General features: G+C 45.2%; 3 protein-coding genes across 6 annotated transcripts in view; 1 reads left to right on the top strand and 2 right to left on the bottom strand.

Moving 5' to 3' along the window:
• The window catches only part of LOC117210695 (beta-1,4-N-acetylgalactosaminyltransferase bre-4-like), a 38,791-nt gene extending 33,972 nt beyond the window's left edge, over positions 1–4,819 (top strand). For all 4 annotated transcript variants that reach the window (XM_033453973.1, XM_033453972.1, XM_033453974.1 and 1 more), the window contains 3 exons: positions 987–1,170; positions 1,264–1,482; positions 1,561–4,819. In XM_033453973.1, the coding sequence (XP_033309864.1) occupies positions 987–1,170; positions 1,264–1,482; positions 1,561–1,699 (542 nt within the window). In that variant the 3' untranslated portion in view covers positions 1,700–4,819. The remainder of the gene's footprint in view (positions 1–986; positions 1,171–1,263; positions 1,483–1,560) is intronic.
• A 112-nt stretch (positions 4,820–4,931) lies between these two features.
• LOC117210701 (sperm flagellar protein 2-like) lies at positions 4,932–12,089 on the bottom strand. The gene is made up of 7 exons (XM_033453981.1): positions 11,044–12,089; positions 10,439–10,758; positions 10,042–10,330; positions 8,309–9,955; positions 7,111–8,116; positions 5,631–5,873; positions 4,932–5,213 (listed from the first exon to the last, which is right to left on the bottom strand). Exons 1-7 carry the CDS (start codon positions 12,057–12,059, stop codon positions 4,953–4,955), a joined length of 4,782 nt encoding a protein of 1,593 aa, XP_033309872.1. The 5' UTR covers positions 12,060–12,089; the 3' UTR covers positions 4,932–4,952.
• A 393-nt stretch (positions 12,090–12,482) lies between these two features.
• On the bottom strand, positions 12,483–15,068 carry LOC117210699. The gene has a single exon (XM_033453978.1). The coding sequence runs from the start codon at positions 13,101–13,103 to the stop codon at positions 12,486–12,488; it is 618 nt and encodes a 205-aa protein (XP_033309869.1). The 5' UTR covers positions 13,104–15,068; the 3' UTR covers positions 12,483–12,485.
• Positions 15,069–15,099: the final 31 nt, after the last annotated feature.

Genomic DNA, 15,099 nt, shown 5'->3' with positions numbered 1-15,099 from the left:
CTTGAAAATCGAGTTCTCCCGCTCTCAAGAATCTTCGTCACGATAATAAACCCGCGTACAAACTTAATTTACGTTCATCAGCGTAGAGCAGCGCTTACGGATGAACGAATTTCAACGAAAGTACCATCGCTGGCCTTCGATGTGCAAAAAATGACAATGAATAACTGAGTCGAAACTAGGTAACGAATCGCCAAAAATGGAATAAAAGTCGATCGATCGGTCCGAAGGATCAACGATCACGAAATGATAACAGTCAGCCGAATAGACGAAGAAAAGATTGGTGAAAGAGAAAAGTGTCGTATCTATTATAGATGCTGTCGACGGTAAGCGTCTCGCCTTTCAGAATCTGTAGCTCTTCTTTACCCACGACCCTACAATTTTTCCTTTTGACGCGATCTCACGCGTTATGTTGTTCCTCGGTTGACCTAGATGCAACGACCGCGTCTCCGATGCATCGCACGTGTCCGCTAGCGACAGGGAAACTGTCGATACCTGACAAACATACTTCCATTCAACCTATTTGCATATACGCGAACAAATCGCTCGTTTACCGAATTTGGTTCGTGGAGATAGATGACGCATCGTGTGAATGGCCATTCAAAAAATGAGATGATTTCTGGCGTGTAAACGAGAATCGTTTCGCGGTAAAGAGATGATTACGTTTTGGCAGAAACTCTTTACGCCTGCGTACGTCTGCAAGATGTTAAAAGAATAGTGGAACGAGCGCAGAGTTGACCGAAGATAGAGCTCACGGCCTACTTTTTCGCCAGCTTCTCCAGTCCTCTCGAGGCCTCCTATAAAGAGATAAGATGCGAAACTTTTGATCGAGCTGTACTCGTTTCTGAATCGCGTCCTCTGGCCGAGGACTAAGGTACACAAGAGCGTGAATCGTATCTCGTTGGAAAGAAATGACGCGCGAAATCGTTGAAAATCTTTCGCTTCGCTTTTGCGAGACGATCGATCGAGTAATTTTCCCCGTTTTCCAGGTAGCGACGCCTTCAATCGCGCGATGCTCATGAACGTAGGATACGTGGAAGCTTTGAAGGAACGACCTTTCGACTGTTTCATTTTTCACGATGTCGACCTACTTCCCGAAGACGATAGAAATCTGTACACGTGCCCGGAACAACCAAGGCACATGTCCGTTGCAGTGGACAAGTTCAAATACAGGTATCGCGCTAACATCGAACCAGATACGTTGCTTCAACTATATATTTCAACTTCGATTTCTTTCGTCACGCGTGTCGTCGTTGTTCTATGCAGGCTACCATATGCCGATTTATTCGGCGGCGTGTCGGCGATGTCATGCGAGCAATTTCACCTGGTAAACGGATTCAGCAACGTGTTCTGGGGTTGGGGCGGCGAGGACGACGACATGGCGAATCGAATCAAAGCGCACGGTCTTCATATCTCCCGATATCCAGCGAACGTGGCACGGTATAAGATGCTTACGCACAAGAAGGAGAAGGCTAATCCGAAAAGGTGAGCTGTCGACCGATTCGATCCGGTATTCGCGTACAAATACCAACGCTTAATCTTGAATTTCTTCGCCTTACGCAGATACGAGTATCTAAAGACGGGCAAGAAAAGATTCTCCACGGACGGACTGAGCAATCTTCAATACGAGCTGGTCGACAAACAGAAGCCAAAGTTGTACACGTGGCTTCTGATAAAGCTGACGCCTCCGCAACCTAGCTGATGGCTGTCTTGGATCGGATAACGACCCGATCTGCTCGAGATCGCTTAAGAAGAATATCCTTTCGATCCAAACGCGAAATGTCGAGTTACGCTCCGACAACGTGTCGCGTTCTCAACGTAGCAAGGTAAATCTCTTAAAAACGAAAGACGGAAAAAGAAGAAAAGAGGCGAAGACACTTTTTTATTGGGTTCGAGGAACATGGATTATTGAAAGAAGTCAGTGTTTCAGCCGCTTTAGGATACCGACGAGTTGGACGAGTTGTTTCTCCCGTGATTTTGTCATCAGCGGCGAATGGGAGAAACGTTGTTACGTGATATATTTTTATTCCTCGTATTTTTTTATCGCAACGATAGATTAAAGACCACGTAGAATGTAGCGTACGAGCTAACGTGCCAAAGGAGAGTGAGAATATATGTATGCGTGTGTGTATGCAAGTGTGTACGCGCTACCAAGAGTAAGCGAGAAGGAAAGCGTAAAGCGAGAAAACCGCGTAAAGAGAAACAGGAGTGGCAGCTGTGCCATCCTTTCCGGATCCCGCTACTATAGTTATATAGTACACATATGTGTATATGTACACTTTACGCGTATGTATCGGTCTATATGCGTACGCGAGTACATACGTACGAACCATAGAAAGCTCGAGGCTTCTCCGACGGCAGGCTGAGTTTCCGGTTGTCCGCTGTGTATCCAGGACAGCTTTGTAAACGACCTTTCAGCCGGTGTCGTAGGTGGCTTCCTTCGAGTTACATACCTACCGCGAACACCTTCCCGCTAGTTTCCCCATTGAATAGGACAAACAGATCCTTTCCTTTGTTTTCGACATCCCGACGCAATTTCGTTTTAATCGTGCCTTGCGACTTCCTGTGTTACGGACCTATTGCATATTGCAACTGTTGCGAACTCGAATTTTGTCACAAGTTTTGCTCCTTACTAGAAGTTCAAGAATTTCGGTACGATGGAAATAAAGTCTGTGCTATCGTCTTTACGATTCGTACGGCTCGATTAAGGTACTAACGAACGATTGATCTTCAGTCATCGTTCGGTGTCACAGCTTACGCGATTTCCAAAGAAATAATAAAATGAAAAAGATTGTCGGAAAACTTGAATATATATGTTTTTGGTCGTTTGAAGATAAAAAGAAGTCACGTAAACAACGGTCTCTAGCACGAACCACAGACAAAGCATATTTTTATAAGATTCATACGGAGCTGCGAGATTTAATTATTACGTTACGCTGGTTAATTGTGTCGCGAAAGGTTTATTTCCGCGTTAGGGGCTTGTGTAATCGTGTAGACGAACGTGCAACGGAAACGGTACTTAAGCGTATAACGTGAACTAATGTCGGAACCCCGCGTATTCGAGAGCACTCGTCGTTTATACACGTTTCCTCGAAATATGTTAAAAACCGTACACGCGTTTACATATACACGATACACGCATAAACACACATTTGCTACGATACCGCCAAGGCAATTCGCGCGCGCTGCTTGGAAACACGCGATCGTGTATAACAGATGAAGGAAGCGGTAGAAAAATTTGATGAAAAAATTCCAGTAAATTTTCGTTCGCCTGGAACGAAACTGGGCTGTCGCGGTTGCGTTTTTCAAACGGGGCGTGCGAGAATAAATGCGCAGGCGAAGAAATCAGAAACAAAGAAAAAAAAGAAGGAGAATGAAAAAAGTTTTCGGTCGAATCGAGACACACACAAATACATATCACGTGTAACGTAAAGTACGCGGTTGGATGGCGTCACACGACGTTCGATCGTTTGGGTTTCGATGCTTAAATCGTTAAGGGTGAGAGTACGGGCTGTGAATAATGCACCTTCCTTGCGGCGACAAAAATCTCGCGGAACAGAATACGAGAACGAGCACGGTAGAATTACGCCAATAGGCAGACGTTTTCTGCGCGTCGCGCCGCTCGTGTTTGTAGAGTGAAACATTGGATACCGGGAGAACAGGTTTCGGAATCGAACACAGGCACGCAGTCCTCTGTACGCTCGGTATGCGCCTCGTTAATCGTTGTTCCTACCGATCGAATTTCAAACGGTGTTACTCGAGATGAGATCGATGTTGCTCGTTTTTCATGGCTATCGAGTGTCCAGCGTCCTTCCTTCTACCGTGCTCTTGACTCTTACTATTTCGAAGAAGCTCGTTAACATTAAACGCGAAGTTAACGTTTAAAGGAGAACGATACACGCGAGACGATTCCGCTTTATTATAAGGATACTGTGTACAAGGCATTATCGAATAATCGATAATAGGTAACAATAAGAGAATAAGCAAGCGGAAGGTTGAAAGACGTCGGGAAACGTCAATGAGTTTAACCGATTCGTTGAAAACGAACGTCCTTTTTTTATTATGATTATTATCATTATTGTTACTATTACTACTATTCTCGCTATTACTATTACTATTTACTACTACTGTCACAACAACAACAACTACTACTACTACTACTATGTACTGCTGTTGTTGCTGCTACCACTATTACCACTATTACTACTATTACTACTACTACTGCGGCTGCTACCTACTATGTACTATTTTCTTTCTTGTTTCGATCGTTGTTCCTTCCGAACGGTTCTCCGTTGTAACATTATGTTCACGCGCGTCTCGGATGACGATCGAGACAAGACATTACAAGGAAAGGAATATTTTCGTAGATACATTTCATCGACAAATACGAAAGAAATACAAATTTTGTTGGTTAAACGTTTAATCCGTACTCGGTTATACTCGTCTCGCGCAACTTTGTAAAAGGCACGACGATTGAAACGAAGGGAGTAGCGTAAGCAGATTTTAGCTATTTATACGAGGGTAATGAAGAATGCGGTGTGTAATATACGTACGATTATTCGTAATCCGTCGCTTATATCGAGAATAATTATTAAGGTATCATGGTATTAAGGTGCATATTCGCGAATGAACACGGATACGAGGACGTGGTTAAATCGAAATAGAAACGACGAAATAAATAAGGCGTAGGAAAATGTAACTCGTATCTTCGTGTACGTAATACACGATGTGTTTGCAGTTTATTTGGAAGATTAGAATTTTTCACAAGTTACGCTCGTGATGTATCGAAATAATAAATCCTGTTAAAGCTTCTCCTCGTAAATCTCTCGGGTCTTTCTTCAACAATTGTCTTTAACGTTTTATCTCGTTTTGCCATTATTTTGTTTTGCAATTATTATGCATTTCAAACGTTCCAGAAAGTGGACTTTTTTTTGCAGAGATCTAACCACAAGACTTCACGTATCTTGCCTTTCCCGCAAGATTTCCTGAACCATGTTCTCCATGTTCTTGACCGTAAATTTGGCGGCTGTGCTTAAAAATTGTATCATAAAATCGTGATTTAAAAGTCGATGCGCCAACACGATGTCCTTCTCGTCGTTCAGATCCACGTCTCTCAATTCTTCGTATATTGAAGCTAACTTTTCAGGGAAACTCTTGCACTTGCCGATAAGTTCCGAGTGTAATACATTCCATGACAATGCCGCGGCCAGTACAGTCTGAAACGATCGAGCAAAAGAATGAAACTGACCGGACGAACGTGAGTATTTCGATACATCGAAAGTACGGTGACGAGTTATAAACAGAGAAAGCCGTTTTTGTATTTACAGTGCTTCAAAGTACAAGAAAAGTATTTTCAAATTCTATATCCTATACTTTGTAAAAATGTAATATAATATATCGTAGTACAATCGAAAAGCTTCCTTAAGAAAAGATCTACAGGCTCATGATAGATATGCAGTCCGAGGCACCTATTATTGTCTCAATTTCAGATGCAATTGACTCTGTTTATTATGTTTCACGATCTCCTTCCAGAAAGCTGTTCGATCAGTTGAATTTATCAACAACTATTTCCCTACTTATATACTCGTCGCTGTACAAAATAAAAACTGCAATTGCTTTCAAAAGTTCCTTACAAGGCAAATATCAAGAGTAAGCCAATAAATGACCACTTCGTGGTCCACTACGAAACATTTCTGCATGCTCTCAGCTGACGTGTGTTCACCGACAGCGAACGATTCGAGCGTTTCCACACTCTCAGGTAGGATCGGTTCACCAAAAAGTTTCAACGCGCTCGTTTCCTCCAGTTCCTGGTCCGAATCTCGATCGATTCTTCTTTGGACCTGATACATCAGGTACTCCAGGATCGTCTTCGCAACCTGAAACGTATCGTACTCGTAGATACTCCAAAACTGTTTGAATAATATGTATTCTAACATAGAAAATTAGGTAACTCGGAAGTTGGAAAAGTTCTGCATCTTTGGCTACGAGTAAAGTATATCATGCGGAATGCAACCCTATCTTTTTCTCGCCATAATTCGGTTTTATAAAACCGAAGATCATCATCGTTTGGAAAAAATTCCAAATTTCCTTTTTCGTGAGATATCTAAAAACCGATAAAACTGTCTAAGAAATGTTTAAATAAAAGTTCACCCGCATAACCATTCCTTGAAAGGAATTTTTTCAATGTACGTGTTAAAATACCACTGGTGATCCTTTTATTAATAAAAACTGTTACTGTACACGAGCGCGGTCAAATTTAATAGTAATTATTTTCATATAAATGAATTTAAAATCAGAATAAATTACTCGGTATCGTGCTCTAAAGTCGGTTCGCTAAAGAAAACTGCTAAAATGGACATCATATCTGATAATAATTGGTTTATTCGATTGAAAAAAATGTAAGGCGTAGGTCACTGACAAATACGAAAAGGAGGTATCCAGAGGTATCTTAACATGCATATTAAAAAAGATTTCTTTAGGAACGATGATTCCTAAAGAGGGTGGGGGTAACTCGAAGACTATGGATTTTCTTTTAATTTTTCTTACGCGATTCGGTAGACACAATGAAACGATACGACTTCTGTTTTAAGCTCGTTTTTAGATATCTTCCACTGATCTTGAGACATTTCAGGAGAAAAAATTTTGAATTTCTTTCGAGAGATGATTTCATTCTTAAAATCGAATTACGACAGGAAAAAAGTAAGGTTTTATTACATAAAGAATGGCATACTTTATTTGTACCCAAAGTTTCAGAATTTCTCAAATTTCCAGGTTGTCTAACCTTCCCTGCAAGTATTAGGTCGTCCTAAAAGTTTCTTTCCTTTTATAAGGAAACAATGGATACACAACATTTTCCGTTTTATATTGTTTTGTCGAATTACGTATGATCCATTTTGTTCTGTCAAAATAAAGATCACAACGTTCGACAGATTAGGTTTCATGTTTGCATAGAGATGCGTCGTTGTAAGAGACGTGTTTGTAAAAGAAAGACACTTTTCGGACGATCATGTAGACGCGCAGGAGTAACAATGGTTCAAGAAACCACAAAATTGGAAAAATTAGTTTCGTAACTACGATCGAGCTAATTGGAAGGTAATTATTTGTGACACCTACCTCGAGAGGTCCGTCAGAAGACGGTTGTCGAGCCTCTCGAGCCAGTCGCTTCCGCTCTAGAAGTTCCTCGACGTATCTTTCGCCCTCGTGCATATCGGTGCAGACACGGTTGCCTAGAGCCAAGGCCAGCGCTTTTGCAAATCCGTCTCGCGGAGTTTCGTCCTTGCAGAAAGCCAACAACAGCGCGGTATAGTTAACCGAGTATCGATCCGTCATGTACATCCGACACAGCAGTTTTTTGGCCGACATTCGCCTAAGCGTTTCTTCGGGACTCAAGCAATGCAGCAACGACACGTCGACTTGCGAGGCAGGTCGGCTCGATCGCATGGAGAAAGTCGCGTCAGTGTCCAATTGGTACAGTTCCTCCTCGTCCAGGTCCTCTGAACCTTTTCGAAACTCGTCGAAAGGAAGCTGCTGTACATTGGCAGAACAGTCCGAGCATTCGAGAAACCACAGCGACGTTCGACCGTACTGAGCTACAGTCACCACTTCTCTCAACTCGGGATCCTGAATCCTGAAGCGATCCCTGGCTATTAACGTTTCTTGACAGTTCGGAATGGGAAGGTCCATCGCGCAAACGAGAAATTCTCGCCAATCGACGTATTCGACGGAACCGGAAAATCTAGCAAGCAATTTCGAGATTTCGCCCAGTCGAAGTTGGTACCAAGAGCATGGCAGCAACATTGGCTCTCCCTCTTCCTGGCCGTGGCTCGCTAAATCTTGAAAGATATAAACTAGGCTGTGTTCGCATATCATTCCACTTGGCGCGACTCGTTTAAATATCTCCATCAAGCGCGCGAGGCTGGCTATTCGGAATCGGGAGGACGACGCGATCTCTTCCACGCGCTTCGGCTTCTCCGGTTCTACTTCCATCATGTACACGTTCGATCGGACGACGAACCGGTCACCCTCTAGTAGCAGCTCTGTCTCCAGCACCCTACTCTCCTCGATCGCGAAACAGAACACATTCGCCATGTCGTTCACGCTCTTCATCTCCCGCCAATATCTGTACGATCGTAAACGATGAAAACGGTAACGGGCACAAGAACGGTGATTGACAGGAGCCGATCGATAGATTCTTATGTCAACGTTCGGATACTCTTTCGTTTCTTTCAGTTAAACAACGGCGAAAATTTCGACAAAATGATCGACATAAGAATTAAAGGAGAAAGTAACTATAAAACCACCGATGATTAACCTGTCTACGATGGCATCGTAAATGCCGTGGAAGGTCCTTTGCAACGTCCTCAACAAGAAAGCGACATCCAGTCGAGCCACGTTCACTATCGAGTCCAGTTTCTCACGAACTCTTTCTATCTCGTAGGTAATGGCGTAGCGCCATTCCAAAATTAGATCTTGACCCCTCGACGCCATTTTCCCAATGATCGAATCGGACGAATCGGTCGAAAAGTCTTTGTTCTTGGAAATTGCCATCTGTTCTCTTCTAATCGCTTCGTTGCTAGCCGCGAACAACGTTTCCACGATACTTTTCACATATCGAACGTTTTCTACGATTCTCGTAAACAAACTGTTGTTCTCCATGTTGTCGATAGTTTTCTGTCTGTCGACAAACGCGTCGTTGATCTCCATTCGAAGAGATTCGCGATCGAGGGCAGGTGGAGCAGCGGCGTATGTTATCGTCGACCGTCTGTCTTTGGTTTTCAGTCTTCCTCTTGCCTTTCGATCAGGCGATTTTTCGACAAAATTCGAAGGTTCGAACGGTGGCTGCTCTTGGAAATCCCGCTGTTCGTTGCCATCGTCCACGTCGTTTTCCCTGTCGTTCGTCTCGATTTCGATTTTATTCAGAACAACCTTCGAAACGCCGATTTCTCGCAGCGGCTTTTTCATCATTCCGAAATAGTAATCTTGCAACAAACGTATCGTGTCGACGCATCGATCGATCTCCGCTTGAACGATACCGATGTACGTGTTAAACAGAACTACCGCCTCGTAAACAGCCCACTGGTCGTTGACGAATCGCCTCCGTTCCTCCTCAGCTTCGCGTCTTCTCCGATCGCAAATTTCCCAAAGTTCCGTTTGGAAATCTGCCACGCGACGATGCAGCTCGCACTTGACGTCCGCGTCGTTCCGTGCGTCCTCGTCGATCGCGTTGAACGCCTGATGAAATCGGTGCAGCAGATCCTGTTTGTTATCAGGTCGTTTAACAAACTCCAACGCGTTTCTCGTTATGAAATCTGCATATGGAACGATACTCGACGCGTGGATGCTCTTGAGGAGGAGCAATTCCTTTATTTCCTCCACGTAGATCTCTTCCAAGCTCTCCCACAGGCTTGCCAAATTTTCTAGCAACGCGAAAGGCAAAGGAAAGTCGACCCATTGCCAATTGGGTTCACCAGGTCTGGCTGGTCGCGGTTCGAACTCCATCTGGAAATCGTCGGATACGAGATCTTGCTTCGCCTCCTCTTCCATGGCGTCGTCGTCCACGTCGGACTCGAGTTGCGCGTACTCTTCCTCGGTTACCAGCTGTCGAACGACGGCCTCCTTCAAGGTCGCGCCACGTTTCGTCTCACGCTCGAACATATTCAACGCATCGCCGAATAATTCCTCGGAAGGTTTCCTCTGCAACGGGTCGCCTATCATAAGTCTGGCCAATTTCTTCAACGTGGCCAAATCGAAGGTGGAATAGTAGAGAATGCGAGCGATCTTGCGGGACGCGTAGAATTTGTCGATCGATGGCGAGTCCTCGTTCAACGTTTCGTAAGTTCGAACTCCTATTTCGAAGTATTTTGGTTGTTGCTTCACTCGAACGAAGAGCGTGGCGAATGTACGACTCGCGGGTTCGGCTTGTAGCTCCGCGCCCGGATCGTGTACCAGCTTTGCCTGTCTGTAAAATCGATGGAAAAATGACGGAGTTTACAAACGCGCAGTGTCCTTAGCGAGATTTTCGATTTACGATTTGTTTCTAATTGCCTGTTTGACGAGTATGGGTCGGACTTGTCTTCGAAGACGATTCTCGGAGTCACGGTCTCGATGTCCTCTATGGTAACGTCGTCGAAATCGAGCAACTTTGGGTCGGGAGGTGGAGCCGAGCCCGTCATCGCCGTCTCCAGTCGCGACATTTGCTCGTAAGTGTTGGGATAATCGAGCAGAACCCAACCTTTCGCGTTCACCAAGCTCTTCAAGTACTCGATCAAGATCTTGGTCGCGAGATCGTCCGTGATCGGTTCGCCCAACGTTAGAAATTCATAGGCCCACTTACCTGCGCGCATTCGAGAATTCAAGAATCGCGAATCTCTCGGTGCAAAGGAAAAGGGAGTTTGAAAGATTAGATCGCAAAGATTGGATCGAGCGCCTCACTCGAACCTACCAATGTACGCGGCATCGGTCAATACGGGATCTAAATCGTCGTACGGTATGTTCCTCGGAGTCTGCGTTTGCTTATCGCGAGTGTTCGATTCTTCCTCCGTCTCTGATTTGGCCGAAACGAATAACTTTCTCTCGCCAGTCACGCCTTTCCTCGTTGTCGTTTCCGGCGACGAAGTTGCCCATTTCGAATCTTTACCGAGTCTATCCATCCTGGCGCACGAGATTCGCCCTTTTTCGCTCTCCAGCTTCCTAATGACGTCCGTCGTCGCAGCGATTATATTCGAATCGATGTACTCCACATCGGACATCTCCTGCTTGTACCTGTCAACGACCACGTGTTTTCAGGTCGTCGGTACCAGTTACGCGGTAGAGCACAATTTCGGATGAGTACTTGGACTGCGTGTGACTAGCGTAAACACGAGTGAGAGTGCGCGAATGCCCGATGATAGCGAAAGTTCTAAAACTCTAAGAATCTCGTATCGATCGAAAAGCATACGGTACAACGAAGTAAGATCTCTCGACGTGTATATTCGTTGTAACGTATTATAGCGACTGATTCGGCGAAGCAGTACTTCGTACCCATCCATAAAGAAATGTCTAACATACCGTTCCAGACAATAATTAATCGCGTCTTCCATTCTCACAGTCCGAATAGCAGATCGATCGAGCAGCGCTCGAATCGACTCGCAAACCGCAGGGTTTCCTATCCCGAGAACGATCGTCACGTTCTTGAATTTCTGCAGCAAGGTTTGAGATCGGTCCACGGGATGAACATGAAGGAAGTTGAGAAGTCGATGCACGATGTATCCAAGCACCGCGCGTCCCAGCTTGACAAGATCTTGCAATTCTTCGGCCAGCTCCGGCAACGACTCGTTCCAAGGTGGGTTCGTTTCCAAATAATTGTCGAACAGAGCATCTCGCAGCAAATCCACCTTGTCAACCTCCATCCACATATCCGATTTCAGCAACATTTCGAGCTCCTGCTCCGAGGGTTGTTTGCGTTTTCCATTGTAAGGTACTTCTTCGTCGAAGATGGGCTGCGACTTGAGAAACAGCATCTTCCATTCGCTGAGAAGAACGAGCGGTACGCAACCGTCGTTCACTCGTCGGTGGTCACCCACGTTCAACGCGATGCTCGCCAAGTCGTCGACGATGTCTCGGCAAAATCGCCAGTGTTTCTCCCGTATCTTTCGTATCTTTTCCATCAAAAGCCGTTGGCGCAATTCGCATATTCTTCGGCATTCGATTTCGATGTCTTTCTGTCGCTTGCTCACCAGATCCTGAGCTCTTTCGTAGCTCGCGCGATGCTCCACCTCCTTTGCTTCTACGGTTATGTCCTCGACGACCTTCTGATTTTCGGCCATTATATTCTTCTGCTCGCGGACCTCGCACAATTTCGTCACGATCTGTTTCTCGTATCTCGACTGGTCCAACACTCGCTTAGCGATTTCTTCGTCGAACGTTCTTTCCTGTTTCTCCGCCACTCTCTCCCACAATTCCGAGAGCAGCGCTTTCTGCATCTTCGATTTCAGAGCGGTAGCAGTTGCTGCGCGCTTGCTACGATTCTTTAACCACTCGACGTACACTCTGGCCATTTCTGGATCATCCGCGATCGCTCTCATCTCCGCAGCCTCTTTTTCTCCTTCTTCTCTTTCTCCTCTTTTCCTTTGTCTTTCCCGTTCGACTTCTTCTTCCACTTCCTTTTCTTTGTCGTTTGGCCCGTCTTCTTTGCCCGGCTTCTTCCGAACCCGGTGCTGATAAGCAAACCGGTCCAATTCCTCGCTATGCTCCTGTCTAATGTCTAGCAATGTTTTCGTACTCTAAACGCACAGGGGCGAAAGGTAACTTGTATGACAAGGCGGTGTACGACGCACCCGGATGATAGACGATGCAGAGTAGGTACTCTTCGTGGAAAGGATATAGCGAGGTCATAAATCGAAAATATTCCTCGGTTTCGTCGAAATTCAATAAAATTCGGATCTTCCTAGTACTCGTGTATATCGATACCTGACTGTTATGGCCTCGCTAGAGTATTCCACCAAGAATACTTACATAGATACCTCGGCTGGCCACTGCTCTACGCTGGGTTGCGCCACGGTGTACGACGTGGGAACAGCCATCAACTTCTCTCGTTCTTTTTGAAACTTTGCTAGTATGATTGGGAAGTTGGTACGATGCCAGTCAACGACGTCCTTTCCCTTCGCCAACTTCTTCGACAAAGGGTGTTCCATCGGTTGATACGGTGGAGGGTCCTCGCAGACTTTCGTCACTTCGAACTTCTTCGACGTGGGTACGAATTTTTCCCTCTCTTTTTGCAGTGTGATAAAGTGCAACCTGTCCTTGGTTTCCAGGCACAGGTACAGCCTGTAGAACAAGCGCATCGACGTGGTACCTTTGCCGCAGGAAATTTCTTCGATGCTTTCATCGTCGCTATCGATTCCCACGAATCGCAACCAAAACTTCAAGTGCTTCAGATTTACTCTGCAGAGAGCAGGATCTTGGGTAACGACGATCGTGTCCAACTGATCGCGGTTTATTATGTCGTAGCTGTGCAGAATCTGTGCGAGAAGCGAGCCGTCCCTGGTGTAGTAACCAAACACCTCGGGTGTCAGATCGATCAAGATTCCTAGCCTCGCTTGTATCCAGTTTCGTAGAATGTCACCCATCGTCGAATATCTTGCGATTGATTCAAGCGTATGTCGTTGTCTATATGTCGGAGGTCTTACGACCAACTCGTTGTTCCTCCTGTCCTACCAAGTCGAAATATCGGTTCGCTCGTCTTCGTCATTTTCCGAATATTTGTCGCGAATATTTGGCCGCGTCTGAAGCTTGCCACCGATCGTTCGATCGATTCGTATGTCGTTCGTTTTGTACGTGGCAACGTGGACGACGCATTCCTTACCTTCGTCGTGGAATATACAGACGTCGTAGCATACCATGAAATTATATTTGAATTTCTAGGACATTCGTAAAAATCGAATGGAAGACGGTGAAGCGAGAAGAGTTAAAAACCGTGCATATAAAAAGTGTGTACTCTTTATTATTCCCTTTATACTCCACTGCACATACACGACGTGTTACAGGCCTATAGGTACAGACGGGTAAAGAAAATCTTGGTTTCTCAGCTTTTTTTTTATTCACTTTAAACCAACAGCGTTTGAGCATTGGTTCGGTTCTGCCAAGAAATAACCACAGGATGATCGTTTACGCCTAGAAACGTGGCTTCGAACTTCATCGGGGGAAGTTCCGTTTTCTCGACGGTAATAAACGTTAAATAAACGATAAATAAACGGAGAATGAACGCTGGGGCTCGATCGCGTTGCCTCTTTGTCGTTCGCCTATTCGCTTGCGGGACTAAAAATCGGGGGTCCATCGTCGGTGCGTGAAAAAAGAAATATCAGCGAAAAAGTGTCGGCTTTCTCGGCCGATCGTTGCGATCGATATTCATTCAAGACGGCTGTGCGAAGCCGACGCGATGCATCGCCAGGACGCGTACGAGCGCCGATTCTCTTCTCTTTTACTTTCTGTCTGCCTACGTCTTCCCGTGCTTTTTCTTTCGCTTTCTCTTTCGTTTAGCTTCGATCTCTGATCGGCTCGACTCGAGAATCCTCGCCCGTACGCTCTCCCTCGGATGTCGGCGAATCGTCCGGACAACATTTAGGAACCCCTTGTTGCTCGCGTTAGTCTACACCTACAAATAAGGTCCACAACGCTGCTGCTCGACGGATACATCCTTCTTCCCTGCCCCGCGACACTCGTCCGACGAGCACGCCAACGATACACGCTTTTTCGTTCTTTCTCTCAACTTTTCCGTACACAGCACTCGCAGTTACGGTTACCCTGCCACTCTCTCGTAACACACTCATCCGCGTAAGTACTAATCGTCGTCGTCGTCGTCGTCGCAGCGATCATCGTAAGAAACCGTAATCACGGTAATGGTAATAATTATAGCAATAATAGAAAATCATCGCTCGCCATCGCGATCCTCGTTCTACGAAATGTATTTATAATATGTATATATATACTATATATATATACTATATATACCATATATATACATATATATATTTATATACATGTATATGTATATGTATATGTATATGTATACGGTGCCGTCGATCATGCAGTTACATCGTACCGCAGCGGTAATATAATTACATTACGACCATACTCGCTTCGATTGCTCGCCACGCAAAAAAGACAATACGCAACATCGATCTGACGTTCGCCGTTTCCCATCGTGGCTACGATAAATCGTAACTCGTTATTGTTGGTGCCGTTCAGCTGTATGTACAGAAGAGGTATACAATATGCTCGGTGATAATATTAATGTTTTCATATTTATAATAATTTACGCGCGACTACAATGGATACGGTACTCTCACACACTCTCTCTCTCTCCCTCTCTCTCTCTCTCTTTCTCTCCCTGTTTACCATTTACCGTTTCGTTGACTCCCTTCTTCTCTATCTCGCGTTTTTCGCTGTTCTTTCCTTGTGCGCCCTAGCCTTGCTGCGATTATTCGCTTCCGCGAATTACAAAACCAATTTTTTCTTTTTCCGCGCTCGTCGCGTCGATGTCGCTACCCTACATGCGTGCCATTCGAACGCGTTTCTATCCTGTGTTTTGCCTATTCTCTCTCTCTCTCTCTCTCCCTCTCTCTG

Source organism: Bombus bifarius, unplaced genomic scaffold, assembly GCF_011952205.1.
Source record: "Bombus bifarius isolate JDL3187 unplaced genomic scaffold, Bbif_JDL3187 scf7180000008208, whole genome shotgun sequence".
NCBI classification, from domain to species: Eukaryota; Metazoa; Arthropoda; class Insecta; order Hymenoptera; family Apidae; genus Bombus; species Bombus bifarius.
This window is presented reverse-complemented; position numbering and strand designations above follow the sequence as displayed.